The following is a 16517-nucleotide window of genomic DNA, read 5'->3' as shown; positions in this document are numbered from 1 at the left end:
AACTCTAAAAATAATTTTATTTTCTACTATATAAAAAACGTAAAACCATCAATATATCGAGAGAATTTATTGTGGCCGGGACCACTATTTGTTAGGTGGTCCCTTAGTGTAAATGGAAAGGTAAAATTAGAAAAGAAGAAAAATAACTGGGATAAAATGAGAAAGAAAAAATTAATGTTGTGAAAAAAGAGCACCAAATTATTAGGCGACCTGGAGCATATTAAATATTGGAAAAAATATCTATCATTTAAAATTACATAACTTACATCCTTTCACTCTCACAAAGAGGTGGGACCCACACCTTTATTTTTTTTGTCAACTCTCTCTCCTCCTTAATCTATCTCTTAAAATGACACAACTTTACATCCTTTAAAATTATACACACTTTTCCCTTAAATATTTCCCAATATATCTTACTTTTCATTTTATCCGTCGTGGCCATGGACATGACGTAGCCTCAACATTATTAATATTATCATGGATCACATAATTGATCTTCTCCAAGAATACAGAAACATAACCGACGGTGAGTGGGAGACAAAGTAAGAGAGAGAGAGAGAGAGAGAGAGAAAAATGGCTATCCCAGTGCCCAGTAGACAGCTATTCATAGATGGAGAGTGGAGAGTTCCGATCCTAAACAACCGAATTCCAATCATCAACCCCTCAACTGAAGACATAATAGGTTCCCTGTCTTTCTTTCTTTTTTCAAATGACATATAATCTTAGCACTGTCTTTTCATAACTCATATCTAAACTTTACCAATATAGTAGTACTTTTTAATGTTTCTGATACATGTGTAGTAACTAACCACCTTTATGTGAATGCTCTTCAGGGTATATCCCAGCTGCTACTAAGGAAGATGTTGACCTTGCAGTGGATGCTGCTAGAAGCGCCCTATCCAGGAACAAGGGCAGTGATTGGTCAAAGGCTTCTGGCTCTGTTCGTGCTCGCTATCTTCGAGCCATCGCTGCAAAGGTTTGTAATTTTTTTTTTTTTTTTTTAAGAAATACGCTAGCATCACACTTATTTTATATATATATATATATATACTTTCTATTAGTGGGATCAAAGAGGTATCACTGAGATTTCATCAATTAATAAAGAAAATATTTTTTAAAAAAAAAAGCATGTTAAAGAGTATGTTGCATGATGCATAACTTTTTGGTCAACATATATTGATAGGTTAATGGAATAATAACTTTTGTTGATTCTAAGAAAATTAAGGTGTAAGAATAACAGAACTATTTTTATTTTTATTTTTTATGTGTGTTGTTTACTCTTTGATTGAGCCAATGTGCATGTCTTGAAAGCTGACTAGACTGTTTGTACCTTCATTTCTCACAGGTAACGGAGAAAAAGAATGAACTAGGAAAACTTGAAGCCCTTGATTGTGGAAAACCACTGGATGAAGCACTAGCGGACCTGGTAACGTTTGACATAGGAAAGAAAAACAATAACCGATGTTCCCGTGCTTTTTGTAGCTTATTTGGATCTATGATTTTATTGTGTAGGATGATGTTGCTGGTTGTTTTACCTACTATGCTGAGCTTGCTGAAGGGTTGGATGCAAAGCAAAAGGCTCCTGTATCTCTTCCTATGGAGACCTTCAAGAGTTATGTTCTCAAAGAGCCCATTGGGGTTGTTGCATTAATTACTCCATGGTATCTGCTTATCCATTTTACAGCTTACTTCATTAGGAAATTGATGCATTCACATTATCAATTATATAAGTAATACCAATTGCTAGTTGAATGGCTAATGTAATGGTGTGGTTAATGTTATGTATCAGGAACTATCCTCTCTTAATGGCTTCATGGAAAGTTGCTCCTGCTCTGGCTGCTGGTTGTACTGCAATTTTGAAGCCATCTGAATTAGCATCTGTGTATGTTCTCATCAACTATTACAAACTTGATCATTTGTTATGTTGGTTTCTCATGCTGTCTTATTATTTACAATTCTAGGACTTGTTTGGAGCTGGCTGAAATATGCAGAGAAGTAGGCCTTCCTCCAGGTGTATTAAATATTGTCACTGGATTCGGCCATGAAGCTGGTGCTCCTTTGGCATCCCATCCTGATGTAGACAAGGTTAAGTTGTTTTTAGTTATTGGTAGAATCAAAATTATTTGGAGCTATATCTTGTTCTGTATCTTGCAATTGCAAGTATTATTACTATTCTGTTTTTGAATTTGCAAAGCTAATGTGCCATTGTGGCTAATATTTAACTTTTCAACAGATTTCCTTTACCGGAAGCTCTGTAACTGGGAGCAAGATTATGACAGCCGCAGCGCAGCTAATCAAGGTATTTTTATGCAGTATTATTTGCAAATTATTTACAGCTCATATTGTCCTTTTCATTCTGTTATAAAAGCTGGAGTACACTGAGGCACACACATGCAGAAGAAAAGACTGCGGAACACCAATACAATTTATATTTTTAACCCTTTTTTTCTCCTTTCATTTTTTCTCTCTTTTCTTTGTGAGTTCATGTAATATCAAATTTGTGGTTTCTTGTTGGCAGCCTGTTTCACTGGAGCTTGGTGGAAAAAGCCCAATTGTTGTTTTTGAGGATGTTGACCTTGATAAGGGTAAGTGCCTTCTCAAGTATATCTATTTTGTTATGAACAGCCCTTGTTTTCTTGCAATGTCAAATCACATTTCCTATGAAACTGATTGTGGATGAGTAAATTTTGGGTATCTAAAGCCCTATTGCATGATCTAAACAGATGCTCATGTACCAATTAAAATTTATTGATATATTCTTCATGATTTAAACAGCTGCTGAATGGACCATCCTTGGCTGCTTCTTTACAAATGGTCAGATATGCAGTGCAACATCTCGCCTTATTGTGCACGTAAGTTAAATAGACAGATTTTGATTCCCCATTCTATCCATAACATATATCCAGGTTCACAAACAAGTATTTGTAGCTTAATTTTCTTATTTTTGCTGCATAAATAGGAAGGTTCGTATTTACTTAGATTATGGTAGAATTTTGTCAGATAACTTTGTTGCAATTCCATTTGCTTTGATTTTTTAAAATTGATAAAGTAAGACACTTTTACTGGTTCAGGAAAGTATAGCAGCAAAATATGTGAATAGGCTTGTGGAATGGATCAAAAACATCAAAATTTCAGATCCCTTGGAAGAAGGATGCAAGCTAGGCCCTATTGTTAGTGAAGGACAGGTATTTTTGCTGTTCATCACTTCTGTATTTACCATATATTTACGTAACTCCTCTTGTTTCATTTAATTTTTAATAGCATTTGATAAAAAGACTGATATTAAGTCTAACTTCCCACAGCCCCATTTTAAGAAATTTAAGCGACCCAATTGTGTTGTTGTGCATTAGTAATGAGTAATTTCCTTTTAACTTATCTATGTCTGGATTCTGGGGGAGATTATCAACTATTTATCATTGAATAGCAGTCCAAGCAGATATATAATTTGTCCACAATGTCATTGGCAATCTATTATTGCTAACACAGAAAGGAATATGTTTCCCCTGTTGGGTTTGCATGAGTGTGTTTGCTTTTATATACGCATTTCACGCTCCGTTATATAGAATTATTAAAATAGTTGGTGAAAATTTAGAAAATTCTACAATCCCCTAAAACTTAAAAGAAGGGTAGCATTCGCTTGACCTTTTTGTGCTTCATCTGGACATGGTCCATTAGTTCTTCATCAAGTTTAAGTAAAGCTTTTGGTTAGTACATAAAAATTATTAGGTTGCACTTTGATTCCTGTGAAAGGAATTTATGCAGGTATTATATATTACTTTTATTTTTTGGTTTAACTTCTAATTTGGAAGGAAAAAAATTGTAGGTTGTAATTATAGTGTAATTTTATTCCTAACTTTAGATCCTCTTTCCAATCAAGATACTTCTGCTTTTAACAAAGATATGTAAAGTTCTGTTTGTTAGACCTTGTTCCATTTCTTACCATAATATGCTGTAGTTTTTGGTTTAAGATATTGTTTGAAGCTCATAGTGTGTAATTAGTGGCTTTAGTATGCTTAAAAAATTCAGTTGATACGTAATCCTGAAAATCTACTCCTAACATTTGTTATTCAAATGCATTCTCCACTATCCAAGATGAAAATGTATGGTAGTGTGATATCAGTTATTATGATCAATTTCCATGTAGTGTGTGTATTAATATTAATTTTCATATATAAAGTTAGTGGTTGGCTGGCTAATTTTTTTTATCATGTGACAGAAAACACACAAGCTTTTCCTGACATTGTTTATGTAGTTCCCATGATTTAGCTTTCTTTCTGGTCTTGCAATTTAAAATCTTAAAAAAATGATTTAAGCATTTATCTGTCTTGAACCAAGATGATGCAATATCTAATATTTGGATTACATCATTCAGTACAAAAAAGTATTGAACTTTATCTCAACTGCCAAGAGTGAGGGTGCAACAATTTTGACCGGTGGATCTCGCCCAAAGGTATGATTATACCCTCTAGTATTTGCGCTCGGTTATGTATTTCTGCATTTGTCATGAAACATGATAGATTTTTCAAACTTAATGGCAGCATTTAAAGAAGGGATTCTATGTTGAACCAACCATCATAACTGATGTGACTACCTCAATGAAAATTTGGAGAGAAGAAGTTTTTGGACCTGTACTCTCTGTGAAAACATTTAGTACTGAGGAAGAAGCTATTGAACTAGCAAATGACACCCAGTGAGTTGATGAATTTTCTGGAAACTGATATTAGTTTCACTTTGAAACTTTTTTTTTTTTTTTTTTTTCACTTGTGGATTGACTTCAAAGTTATATATACTTTGATATTTCACAGCTACGGCCTAGGGTCTGCTGTAATGTCAAATGATCTAGAAAGATGTGAGCGCCTATCTAAGGTGAGAGTGATCCTAGATTATCATAAAAACAACAAAATAATTGGGTTTTCTGTAAATGAATGGTTTATATTGCTTTTATGCAGGCTTTTCAAGCTGGGATTGTATGGATCAATTGTGCTCAACCAAGCTTCCTTCAAGCCCCATGGGGAGGCGTTAAACGTAGTGGTTTTGGTCGTGAATTAGGAGAATGGTATGACTCTTATTGACTAAATCAGCAAATGTGGAATTCAATTTTAAGGCCTTTTAATTCCTCCTCCAATATTGTCAAATGTGAAAAATAAAAATGTTGGTTAGGCAATCTCTTGACCGTTTAACCATCTGAATTCAATTTTTTCAGGGGACTTGATAACTACTTGAGTGTGAAGCAAGTGACTAAGTACATATCTGATGAACAATGGGGCTGGTACCAGTCTCCTTCAAAGCTGTGAGAGTTTACCATGTAAAGTGATGATCAATTGGAGTTCTAAAATCTGGCATGGAATAAGGTGTGGGCGACGCCAAGTACTGATTATGATCTTAAGTTGAGAAATCATTGTATGCTATTATGTATATGTATGACAACAAAATTGCTTCATGATCATGTTAATGCTGGTTGTGTTGATTTTATTTGATTGGTGATGGTGCCCCCACCATAAGTTTCTAATATTTGAATGGCTTCATGAGAGACATTTTTTTCAGGTGCGTTTTATGGTGCCCTCTAACCAAGGGTGCACGTTGCAATTATAGCCGTAGATAACGAAGTAAAAAGAGATCTATAATCGTAAAAATTTGTTATTTGCAAAAAAATTCCCTCTAGAGGTTTAAATTGCAGTTTACAGTACTTGTAAGACAAAAAAAAAAAAAAAAACAATATGGAGCATCATGTTAATACTTATGATTGCAGGTAACTATCAAAGGAGCACAGGTGAGGGTGCACCATAAAAAGCATATATTTTTTTTAAGGGAATATGTTTATCACGTTATATGAGATAAAATTATCTTGTGTGACACATAAAACAATGGGTGAAATTCATTAATGAGAAGACAGAAAAAGAAAAAAAGTAAATTCTATTTACTTTTGGTACGGGCATGAGACACATGCATAGACGGAAGTGGATGTGGTCATGTTATTTGATCACAATTACTAATTGATGATGAGATAAGAGAGAGAAAAGTGTATAATTTTTAAATGAGTGATTGTGATCAAATAACATAATTACTCTTTCACACGATAAGATTCACCCCCTACATAAACATATTTTCGTTTTTCTAAACTCGTCGATTTACTCCTCCTGTAATATAATCATTCCTACTTTTCCACGCCACCATCCGATCAATGTATGGCAGTGACATTTTTCGAGAATAGAAGCTTCATAGTTACATTTTGCATCTAACTGAAGGTGCAAGTATCATCACTTTCTTTTTCTTTTTCTTTTTTGGTATAAAGTATCATCACTTTTTAATATAGCTTGGTGTATTCTCTCTTGAGCGTACTACAATTTTTGACTTTTGGATCCACCAGTAATGAATGCTACATAATCTGGTGCTCGTTGCTTATTCAGGAAGAAAGAAAATTTCAGTTGGTCAATCACAGCTTTTCCACTGTCTTGATGTTAAAGTAATTGACCATCGAGGTTGAGCATCAATGTCACATAATTGGAGCAACACTTCGTCTTTCTCTAGATTTGATGTCCATCCTTCCCATTTCGCCATCTCATCTTAACTTTATTAACAGTCTGATTTTCTTGATTCCTATGGGCTACGGCCTACTCTTACTCGCCCTTTTGAATGCATCATGTTTCATGGACTCTTCAATGTATCCTTGCAAGATAGTGAACATAATCAATTTGAAACATCTTCCATAACATTGCAACTTGACAGATATTGGTGACTTTTTTTTTTCTTCCTGTTTTACGTTTAATCTTTGCCATAAATTTCTCTGGCATAAATTAATGGACTTCTCATTGATAATTTAATCTATAATCCCTCTAAACATGATTATTAATCTAAAGGAGGCATATGGGGCCTAAGTCATCTAGTTGCTTATTTTTTTTGGTAACCTAAGTCATCTAGTTGCTTAACTAAAACTGATAGTAGTCATGAGTCATTCAATCTTTCGACTGCAATTAAACTTAGGATATCAAACCTATGTCGTATATATCTTAAAGAATCAAATACATGAATACCACAAAAAAAAAATTAAATACATTTAGATGCACATGAAACTGGAAAAAAAAAAAAAAAACAAACAAACATTTGGATGATTTCTGATTACTTAAAAATTTTGGATAATTGTGGATTAATTATTGTTTGAAAACTAAGAAATGTTAAAGAAATATAAAAAAACATTGTTGGGCCTCCACCTATTAACTTGAGCTATTGGATGAGAAGGTTATTTATCATGGTATCTGTAACGCCTGACAACTTGCAAGAATACGACTGTCCCCCACACTAACACGAGACTTTTCAGCGTGCTTTGTCCTCACTCGCACACTTCCCGGGAAAAACTTCCCAGGAGTTCACCCATCCCAGAATTGCTTCAAGTCAAGCACGCTTAACTATGAAGTTCTTCCGTTTCGGGCTACCGAAAAGTAGATGCATCTTGTTAGTATAGGCAGTGCCAATTAATTCTTATAAATCATTCCCAACTGTACCGTCCCATACCAACACAGTCTCTGGAATCCCTCTTTTTCGAGTATTGATTCGATTCATTCATGTACCCCGTCGCTCCTTGTCCATGCCATTTCGCACCGGCGATCACTCCCTGCCCTCGTCAGCGCCCGGGATGTTACAGTATCAGAGCCAAAATGATCATGAGTTCACAAATTTGATTGAATATTTTTCAAGAAAATTATTATCTACATTATTAGTACTTTTTTTTTTTGGTACATTAATTTATTTATTTTTTGGTTACTATACGCTATTTGCTTGAAATTCATGTTCCACTTTAGAGAAGTTTAAAATTTGCTGTGATGCTCTTTTGCCTTTTTTTTTGTTTTTTTCTACGAAATTATGACTGATGATTCCAGTGCAGGAAAATGTTAATAGCAGGTAAATGGTTATTTCCTTTTATCTTTTTGTAAGTCACTTGAAAACAAATTATTGCTCTTTCCTTTTCTTGTCCTCATCATATGAGTGGCTACATTCCATGATCACAGCCAAAGCATTATGCCTTATTAGGTCGAACTCAACTTCTATGCAATGCGACTATGATTTGACTAATTTAATGAAAAGGAGAAATAGGCCCAGAAAACGTGTATGACATTGAAATTGAGATGATTATTGGTATCTTGTGACGAGCACGGCATCGTAAAATGCATTATTTTTTCACGTAAGTAAACGAAGCCAAGACCCAAAATAATATGGGGGAGATTAAAAATTAGCCAATTTGTGACTAATGTAATGACAGGGTTCTGAACTGAAAAAACAAAAAATTATTTCCTCCAACTAGTGAAAAGGATTCCTTCCTCCACGAAAAAATCACAACCTTTTAATTTACTTAGATTCTTTTACTTGTTGCGGTCCCATTAAAGTTAAACACTCAAGTAGCTTGTTTAAAATACAGGCCACAAATTACTACAATACATGGAGTTCTGTGGCTCACTGTGCAAATTTTCATTATTGGTTATATTTAGTTTGAGAAAAATAATTTTGTTTTTGTTTCATAAAAAAAAAATTATGAAACACACTGAAGTGCGTTAATAAATTATCACTCACTTTTATACGAATACAGTAGAATATGCCGCAAAAGAAAAAAAAATTATGTCATTTTAAATGACACTTAGAGAAATAGTTTTGGTGTATCAGACATATCCAATTGGGTATTTTTTTTATATTTAAAAAAAAATTCATCATTTTTGAAAATCTATTTCTTGCCATATTGAAAAAAAAAAAAAGTTCCTTTTAAAAAAAGATGTACCCAGTTGAATATATCTAATGCACCAAAGTTTTTTTTCATAAATTGTGTCATTTCATAGATAAAAAGAGATATAAATTCTATTAAAAAATAAAAATAAAATAAAATAAAGGTATAAATTTCACCTTTTTGTGTACATAAAATATCACAATTTGTGTTTATAAAATAACACAATTTATGTCAATTAAGATGTTACACACTTTTTCCAAAAAAAAATGTGATTCCCATTTATTTTTTGTTTATAAAACTGTCGTTATCATAAAAATAAATTATAAATTCTTATTACTAGAACTAAAAATTGATTAAGTTATAAATAATAAAAGGTAAATGATTTCTTCGATCAATGGAGATAAGTTATCTTGAAAGAAAATCAAATTGTTTATGTAATTATAATATATTACAGGGTTATATTAATCTTTATTATTATAATTTTTGATTTATACAACCCAAAATGACATCGTTTTGAGTTTAGTGAAAATAACTTTATCTCTGATGACTCTGACCGAAGAAATACTTTTCCCAATAATAAATGAGAAATACTACTCTTATTTTATATTAGATAATTATCTCATGTTATCTCACTTTTTTCTTTTTCTTTTTTTATTCTTTAATGGTGCCCCACGTTGTTTCTGTATGTAACATGAGAAAATGAGAGTAGGATTAATAAATTGTTAATAAAATAGAGTAACAGAAGAGAAAGGATAAACTGGAAGGGTGCAGTTTTCACAGAGTCGCGTGTTTAATATGGACCGACAACTAAGGTTGTCGTGATCTCATCACAAATCCAAGACAAGCTGAGATAAGTCTTTCTCTGTCTCTATTTGGAAGTTACATTGCACTTTCGGATATTCTATTGGTTACTGTGACACACAATAATAATAAACACAAAGAGCTCAATGTCAAGTTAAGCCTTCGTCTCTCCTCTCGTGTTGTGGATCTGAGTTAGCAGCAAAGATGGGAACTTCAGAAGAGAGGGTCGTGGCTGTGATCATGGTTGGAGGACCCACCAAAGGTATATCAATGAATTTCAATTCAGATTTATCACCATTAAACTAAACTAAACAATTCAATTCACCATATCAGCTTTGATACAATGTGGAATTTTTCCAATGTTATTATACTACCCCTTCTCACTCACCTTATCTCTATTCACTTTGTCTTGTTTTGTTAGTTTATGTTAGATTGGACTACATTCATCTATGCTTGATTATGATATCCATAGTTTTTTTTTTTTTTTTTTGTTATATTTGAATTTGCAGGAACCAGATTCCGGCCATTGTCATTTAACATACCCAAGCCACTCTTTCCATTAGCAGGACAACCAATGGTTCATCATCCAATTTCTGCTTGTAAAAGGGTATGCTTCCCATTCCCACAATGTAAAACAATCACCATTGTGAAAAAAATTCAAATCAAATTATATATATAATCTTCCAATTTAGTGAACTATTGTTTGTGTTGCAGATTCCTAATTTGGCTCAGATTTATCTTATTGGTTTCTATGAAGAACGTGAATTTGCATTATATGTATCCTCCATCTCAAATGAGCTTAAAGTCCCTGTTAGGTAAGTTCTCATTTCTTTCTAATCATCTTATGACTTTTTCAAAAGGTTTCAATTTTCTTCTTTATCAATATCACATTGGCCACTTATGTCATACACGCTGATTTTAGATACTTGAAGGAAGACAAGCCACATGGTTCGGCTGGTTGTCTTTATAACTTCAGAGATCTGATCATGGAGGAGGATCCGGTTTTTATCTTTGCCTATGACTTTGTCCATCTTGATTATAAGAAACTTCCTTACATTTGTGATTGTTTGTTCAGAAAATGATTGTCATGCTAATGTAGTATGTTGATAGTGTTGATCACATTTTGTATGGCAGGCACATATTTTCTTGCTGAACTGTGATGTTTGCTGCAGTTTTCCACTGCCAGAAATGCTGGGTAATTTCTTTTCTGAAGTAGAGTATATATTTCCTTCTACATGCAACTGTTTGATTTTGGTTCCCCTCCTCTTTCACTTTTAGAATTATCACATTTGCTGGAGTTTCTTTGTAGAATAGTAACTTTGAGCTTCCTTGACATACTTTAACTGTTACATGACTGCCAGAACAATTAATTGTTGCCTTCTCCATCTTTGCTTACAGATGCTCACAGAAGACATGGTGGCATGGGAACAATACTAGTTGTGAAGGTTGGACAATACACAAACACATTGGTTTTTTAGCATGAAATTTTGGTGATCAGCATTCATTTTTTTTTTTATCCTTTTTCCCCTTTTGAAGGTTTCTGCAGAGTCAGCAAGCCAGTTTGGGGAATTGGTAGCTGATCCAACAACCAATGAACTCTTGCATTACACAGAGAAACCTGAAACATTTGTATGTTCATGTGCTAATGCCTTGAATTGCTTAACTAGAATTCAAAAATCTTTCCTCTCTCCCTTGCTGTTGTTTACTGTCTTATACTGCCAGCTTACCTGAATGCAGGTAAGTGATCGAATAAACTGCGGTGTGTATATATTTACACCAGATATCTTTACAGCCATCGAGGGTGTTTCTACTCAGCGGAAAGACAGAGGTCAGTGAAATATCTTATGCTGTGACCATATGGATTATTTAAAAAACTATGAACTATGTTCTGGATATAAGGAATTGAAGAGAACTGGGGTTTGTCCTGCTGTATATTAACTCATTTTATTTATATGTCACTTTATTTGCAGCTAATCTAAGACGTGTCTCCAGCTTTGAAGCAATGCAGCCAGACACAAGGTTTGTACGTATGACTAGTCAATTTTATTGTTTCTGAACAATATTGTCATCATGTGTCACAGAACAAAGCATTTAAGCTTGGGCTTCCGTACACTTATTGACTCCCAAAATAATCAAGTAAAAATTGGAATGTTTCCGTACACTTATGAAATATTTCCACTATTGTCCATCCTGAATGAACAAATCAAGTATGAGAAGGAAATTTAAGTGATACTACTTCTTACCTAGTTGACCATATGGTTTATACCCTCAATAATTTATTTCCTGAAATTCAGCACAGGCTTATATTTCTAGTATTTCTGATATGAAATTGTAATATGCTGCTTGTTAATCATGCACAATAGTATGCCTTGCTTTCGGGCGAAGTGCTTCTTGGCAAAGGAAAGAGAGTTAAGATGAGTTGAGTCCTTACTCCTGAAATAAGGAAATACAGACAAGGAAAGGGAAGAGGACACCAAAAAGAGATCTTCGAATTCTCTTCCTAAACTTTCAGATTGAAAGGAGAGTTGCGGTTATAGTTTCTAGGTGGAATGGCTAGTTCCTATTCCTAAGTAGAAGAAGGGTGTATCTTTTGGAATTTTCCTTTTTGGGTGGACTTTACCTGCAGTGCAGAGGGCTCAAAATCCACCAAAAAAGAACTTGTGGTCAGGGATAAGCTGACACCAAGTGGGGATTAGTCCTGTGAGGAACCTTGTGGTCTTACCAAAAATGAAGTTATCAAATAACCATTATTCAATTAGGGTTTTATAATGCTGCCCTGCTTACCCAAGTTATATTTTCAGGTTCCCTTTGGGATGCAAGCTGCTTTCCCCAGCTCTGAATTGTCTTTGTTCTCATTTCAAAGTCATTTGTAATTGTAGCATGTGCATAGTTTGATTAGAATGTGTGTTTCTTTTAGTGCAACTTAATCTTTGGGGATAATGAGCAATTGGATGTTAGTATCTCTTGAGATATATAAAACCATTAATGTAGCCTCATCCAACAGCTTAAGCTTTTGGGTTGAATTGGTTCTTTACATGATATTAGAGCCTCGGTGTACTGGGTTCGATCCTCACCGCCCCCCACTTTCTTTCTAGTGAAATTTCTTTCTTCGCACAAGTAGGTGGGCCTGTGCATTGTCCACCCTTCAAGCTCAGTGGGCTTTCGTGTGAGAGGGCGTGTTGAGATATATAAAACCATTAATGTAACCTCACCCAACAGCTTAAGCTTTTGGGTTGAATTGGTTCTTTACAGTATCCATTATGTATTTTCTCAGCTTGGTGTTCGTTTTAGTTTAAGATACATTGTTGAACCCACATTGTGATCAAGAAAGCTTTTGGAAGAACAATTCATTTAAATATACAACATGGAAATAAGGATAGTTTACATGGTTCATTGTCACATCTAATTTTGAAGAGTTGATCTGCAGGAGTCTTCCTGCCAATTATGTTAGATTGGATCAAGATATCCTCACACCTCTTGCAGGGAAGAAACAGTTATACATATATGAAACAAAGGACTTTTGGGAACAAATCAAGACTCCTGGGTAAGCCCGAGAATTATTTTTCATAATCATCATTTCCTTCATGGGCGATTATCATATGTGTTGACTTAATTCTTGCAGAATGTCCATAAAATGTTCTGCCTTGTATCTTTCCCAATTTCGTTATACAAACCCCCATCTTTTGGCAAATGGAGATGGTACTAAGAAAGCCAGCATCATTGGGGACGTTTATATTCACCCATCAGCAAAAGTGCATCCCTCTGCAAAGGTGAATATTCACTTGTTTTGTTCCCCAACTTGAAGGATTTTTGGCTTTCACAATCATCTTGATTTCTCTGTTTCGGTCATGATATGCATATATATTTTTTAAAATTTCTTAACAGCTTATAGTTATTATTTGTACTTCTAGTACATGATACATGTAATATGCTTATTAGTTATGTTTTTGTGTTGTATTTATTGACAAATTGTATATCTTTGGCCACTTGATCCATGTCATGTACATATATTGTAAGATTTTTTAATTGATCCACATCATGTAGGTTCTGCTTCACACTCCCTTCCTTTTTTGTCTTTTTGAGTGAGAAATAAAAAAAAAAGGAAGAAAAAAAAAGATGTCACTAAAATATTACATGATATTCAAATTGACTTTTGTAAATGTGGTTGAACAGATTGGTCCTAGTGTATCAATATCTGCAAATGCTCGTATAGGAGCTGGTGCAAGGCTCATCAGTTGTATCATCCTTGATGGTGTTGAAATCAAGGCAGGTGTACAAATTAATTGGTTTGAAAAGCATAAGCCTTATTGGAGCTTTAATTTTATGTTTTTCATTTTACAGGAGAATGCTGTTGTTATTCATGCAATTGTTGGATGGAAATCCTCTGTTGGACGATGGGCCCGTGTCCAGGTATGTTTAGAAATTTTAATATTCAATTAAATTGTTCCACCAACGTCTGTTACACACGTATAGTTCTCAAGATTTCTCAGAAGCAGTTATGATGATGCATTTCCATCTCATTTACTGAAAATAGATATTCACCTGTATGACAAGAATTGCACACATCTTAAGCCTAAACATATACATTTTAGAGTATAACTTGGTCCATTATCAGATCATGTAGTATTATGCATAGTCCTAGAATACAGACTTTGGAGACTTAAGTGTCTACTACATCAACATCACCATTACCTTTACAAGTGTCAATTACATTAGTGAAAAAAAATCCTTGGATGATTTTCTTTTCATTTTCAGCAAAGAAATATTTAAACTATTTGCATAACCAGCGTGTAATTTTAATATGATTTTAACGATTGAATGGTTAGTACTAGCTTGACATGTCAATATCAGGAGAGGCTAAACACCTTAGAGAAACATACCTCTTTAGCTTTTGATTGGTTGAGTCTATCCAACCAAGCTATTCTTCAAATTAGGATTGTTCTCAAAAGTCCCTAAGAATATAATTGATGCTTGCTTATCTTCGTGCAATGGGAGTCATCTTTTATGTTGAAAAACTGGGAAAGTATACTCCCTCAGTCCAATTTTATCAGTTGCTTCAGAAAAAAAATTGTCCCATTTTATTGTGGTTTTATAAAACTATTCAGTCGTTAATATTTTTTCTAAATTTATCCTTAGTATTAAAGTGAGACAAGATTGATAGTGTATATAACTATTTTGATTGTTTTAATAGAGGGATTTGCATTTGTCATTTAACATGACACAACAAATTTTTCTACATACACAACATTTTGTGGGGCCCACACTTTTTGAAGAAAAAAAAAAAATTACGGCACGCAAAACGAATCTCTATAACATTACACAATCACTTTTCCTACAACATAACTCTTATAAAACCCTTTAATAAATGGTAAATTAATCCAATCACTTTTCATAATTTAGGCTATTTGATGTCTTTCTTAAATATTGTGAAACTTCCTTAAATGACATAGGAAAGTGGATGCAGGGAGTGGCTTTTCCCCTTAGCAGCCTTTTTACCAATTGTTATTGAGCTTGATGTGCCTTGCTGAAGCATTTATCAATAATGCTACTTGCTGTGCTTACATTTTTTATCTTCTATCTTCTTTACATTTGATTTCATTTGCAATTTGTCTTCTAAATTGTTAAATTAAACCAGGCTAGTGGAGACTATAATGCAAAATTCGGCGTCACTATACTTGGTACCTTTCTTTACCTTATCTGCATTTTGTCTCTTATTTATTTATTTATTTATTACTATTATTTTAAGTATATAACAGCAAAGTTAAAGTGCTATGCAATTCTTGTTTCGTTGCTGAGACCAGGTGAATCTGTAACCGTTGAGGATGAGGTAGTGGTTGTTAATAGCATTGTCCTTCCGCACAAGACCCTAAATGTCGGCGTTCAAGATGAGATTCTTCTATAGAACCTCTGCTCCCATTGTTGGCTTTCCCTTTTCCTTGTGATTGTATTTTACAGTGAATTGTGTTTAATATCTAATTTGGAAGCCAAAAACAGTGGATATCGTCCATTTTGTCACAAAATTGACTGTTTTCGAGCAAACTATTCATAGTTGCATACACAAATTAGTGCTGCAATTTTTTGTTGGTAATTAGTGTTGCAATTTTAATAAAAGAAATAAAGTATTTCAATTATTAAAGTATTTCAATTATTAAGGGTACAATGAAAAAGGGGAACACATGACATTATAACTCCTAAATTATGGTAGGATTGTGTAAGACGTTAGTTCAGCGAAAGGACAATGTTGTTAAAAGAGTGATAAGTAATATCATGGCCATTATTTATAGGGTAACAAGTAATATCATGGCCATTAAAGAGTGATATTTAAGATTTTATGTACTATCCATAGATTAAAAAATTAATTTCCATCACATCATAATTAATCCATATTTTCGCTTAAATTTTTTTAAAAGGTTTAACAATTGTTAAGACTTAAGTATTTTAAATGTAGATTAAATTTGATTTTTTTAAACACATTTAAGATACTTTTAGAAAACTGTAGTTTTTTCAATTTTAAATATTGAAAAATATCAACATTATAATAAAGTACGATTAGTAGCTTTGAATAATATAATACTGCCCATATGTACATATCCAAAATCCGAACTAAAGGTGTCTTGAAACAAAGAAAAATAACTTATACAGTAGACCCGACATAAAATTTTATCAGTAGACTCTACAATTACATAATAAAATGATTTGCATTTTGGAATAATTTACAAGTCTAGATAATTATTAAAAAATGTTGGTATAATAATCCTTGCACAAAATCCTGTAATCTGATTGAGCAAGTTGAAGAAAAATGTAGAGAACACCTATAAAGGTTTTATAATTTATCATTTGATCCCGCATACTTATTGTGTTTAAATAATTTATCATTTAAGTTTTTATAATTTCAAATTTTTACTTACACTCACTGTGATTACAAAATTATATCACTTAAATCTCTTGTGTCTTATAAATATAAAAATATTTACTTTTTCAAAATTTTATTTTATAAATTATGTTA

The 16517-nt window shown here is 33.3% G+C and overlaps 2 protein-coding genes across 5 annotated transcripts; both read left to right on the top strand.

Annotated features, from left to right (window-relative positions):
* The first annotated feature begins 515 nt into the window (after nucleotides 1-515).
* LOC133312451 (aminoaldehyde dehydrogenase 1, peroxisomal) lies at nucleotides 516-5515 on the top strand. Of its 2 annotated transcripts, none has more exons than XM_061513646.1 (15): nucleotides 516-682; nucleotides 846-976; nucleotides 1346-1426; nucleotides 1513-1661; nucleotides 1790-1882; nucleotides 1962-2085; nucleotides 2234-2299; nucleotides 2519-2585; nucleotides 2776-2852; nucleotides 3072-3185; nucleotides 4373-4450; nucleotides 4539-4690; nucleotides 4806-4866; nucleotides 4950-5056; nucleotides 5204-5515. In XM_061513646.1, the coding sequence occupies exons 1-15, from the start codon at nucleotides 574-576 to the stop codon at nucleotides 5292-5294; spliced, it is 1500 nt and encodes a 499-aa protein (XP_061369630.1). In that variant the 5' UTR covers nucleotides 516-573; the 3' UTR covers nucleotides 5295-5515. The 2 variants fall into 2 exon arrangements, with proteins under 2 accessions (XP_061369630.1, XP_061369629.1); XM_061513645.1 differs by having other exon boundaries at nucleotides 834-976.
* Nucleotides 5516-9633: 4118 nt separating this feature from the next.
* Nucleotides 9634-15554, top strand: LOC133312457 (uncharacterized). 3 transcript variants are annotated; one of them, XM_061513657.1, is made up of 15 exons: nucleotides 9634-9773; nucleotides 10021-10118; nucleotides 10226-10326; nucleotides 10434-10512; nucleotides 10646-10706; nucleotides 10910-10956; nucleotides 11048-11140; nucleotides 11249-11339; nucleotides 12559-12572; nucleotides 12928-13055; nucleotides 13134-13281; nucleotides 13685-13777; nucleotides 13853-13921; nucleotides 15147-15189; nucleotides 15313-15554. In XM_061513657.1, the coding sequence occupies exons 1-15, from the start codon at nucleotides 9716-9718 to the stop codon at nucleotides 15411-15413; spliced, it is 1224 nt and encodes a 407-aa protein (XP_061369641.1). In that variant the 5' UTR covers nucleotides 9634-9715; the 3' UTR covers nucleotides 15414-15554. The 3 variants fall into 3 exon arrangements, with proteins under 3 accessions (XP_061369641.1, XP_061369639.1, XP_061369638.1); XM_061513655.1 differs by lacking the exon at nucleotides 12559-12572 and adding an exon at nucleotides 11482-11530 and having other exon boundaries at nucleotides 12942-13055; XM_061513654.1 differs by lacking the exon at nucleotides 12559-12572 and adding an exon at nucleotides 11482-11530 and having other exon boundaries at nucleotides 12939-13055.
* Nucleotides 15555-16517: the final 963 nt, after the last annotated feature.

Source organism: Gastrolobium bilobum, unplaced genomic scaffold (genome assembly GCF_033153095.1).
Source record: "Gastrolobium bilobum isolate Gb01-03AN ecotype WA unplaced genomic scaffold, APGP_CSIRO_Gbil_v1 utg1409, whole genome shotgun sequence".
Lineage (NCBI taxonomy): Eukaryota > Viridiplantae > Streptophyta > Magnoliopsida > Fabales > Fabaceae > Gastrolobium > Gastrolobium bilobum.
This window is presented reverse-complemented; position numbering and strand designations above follow the sequence as displayed.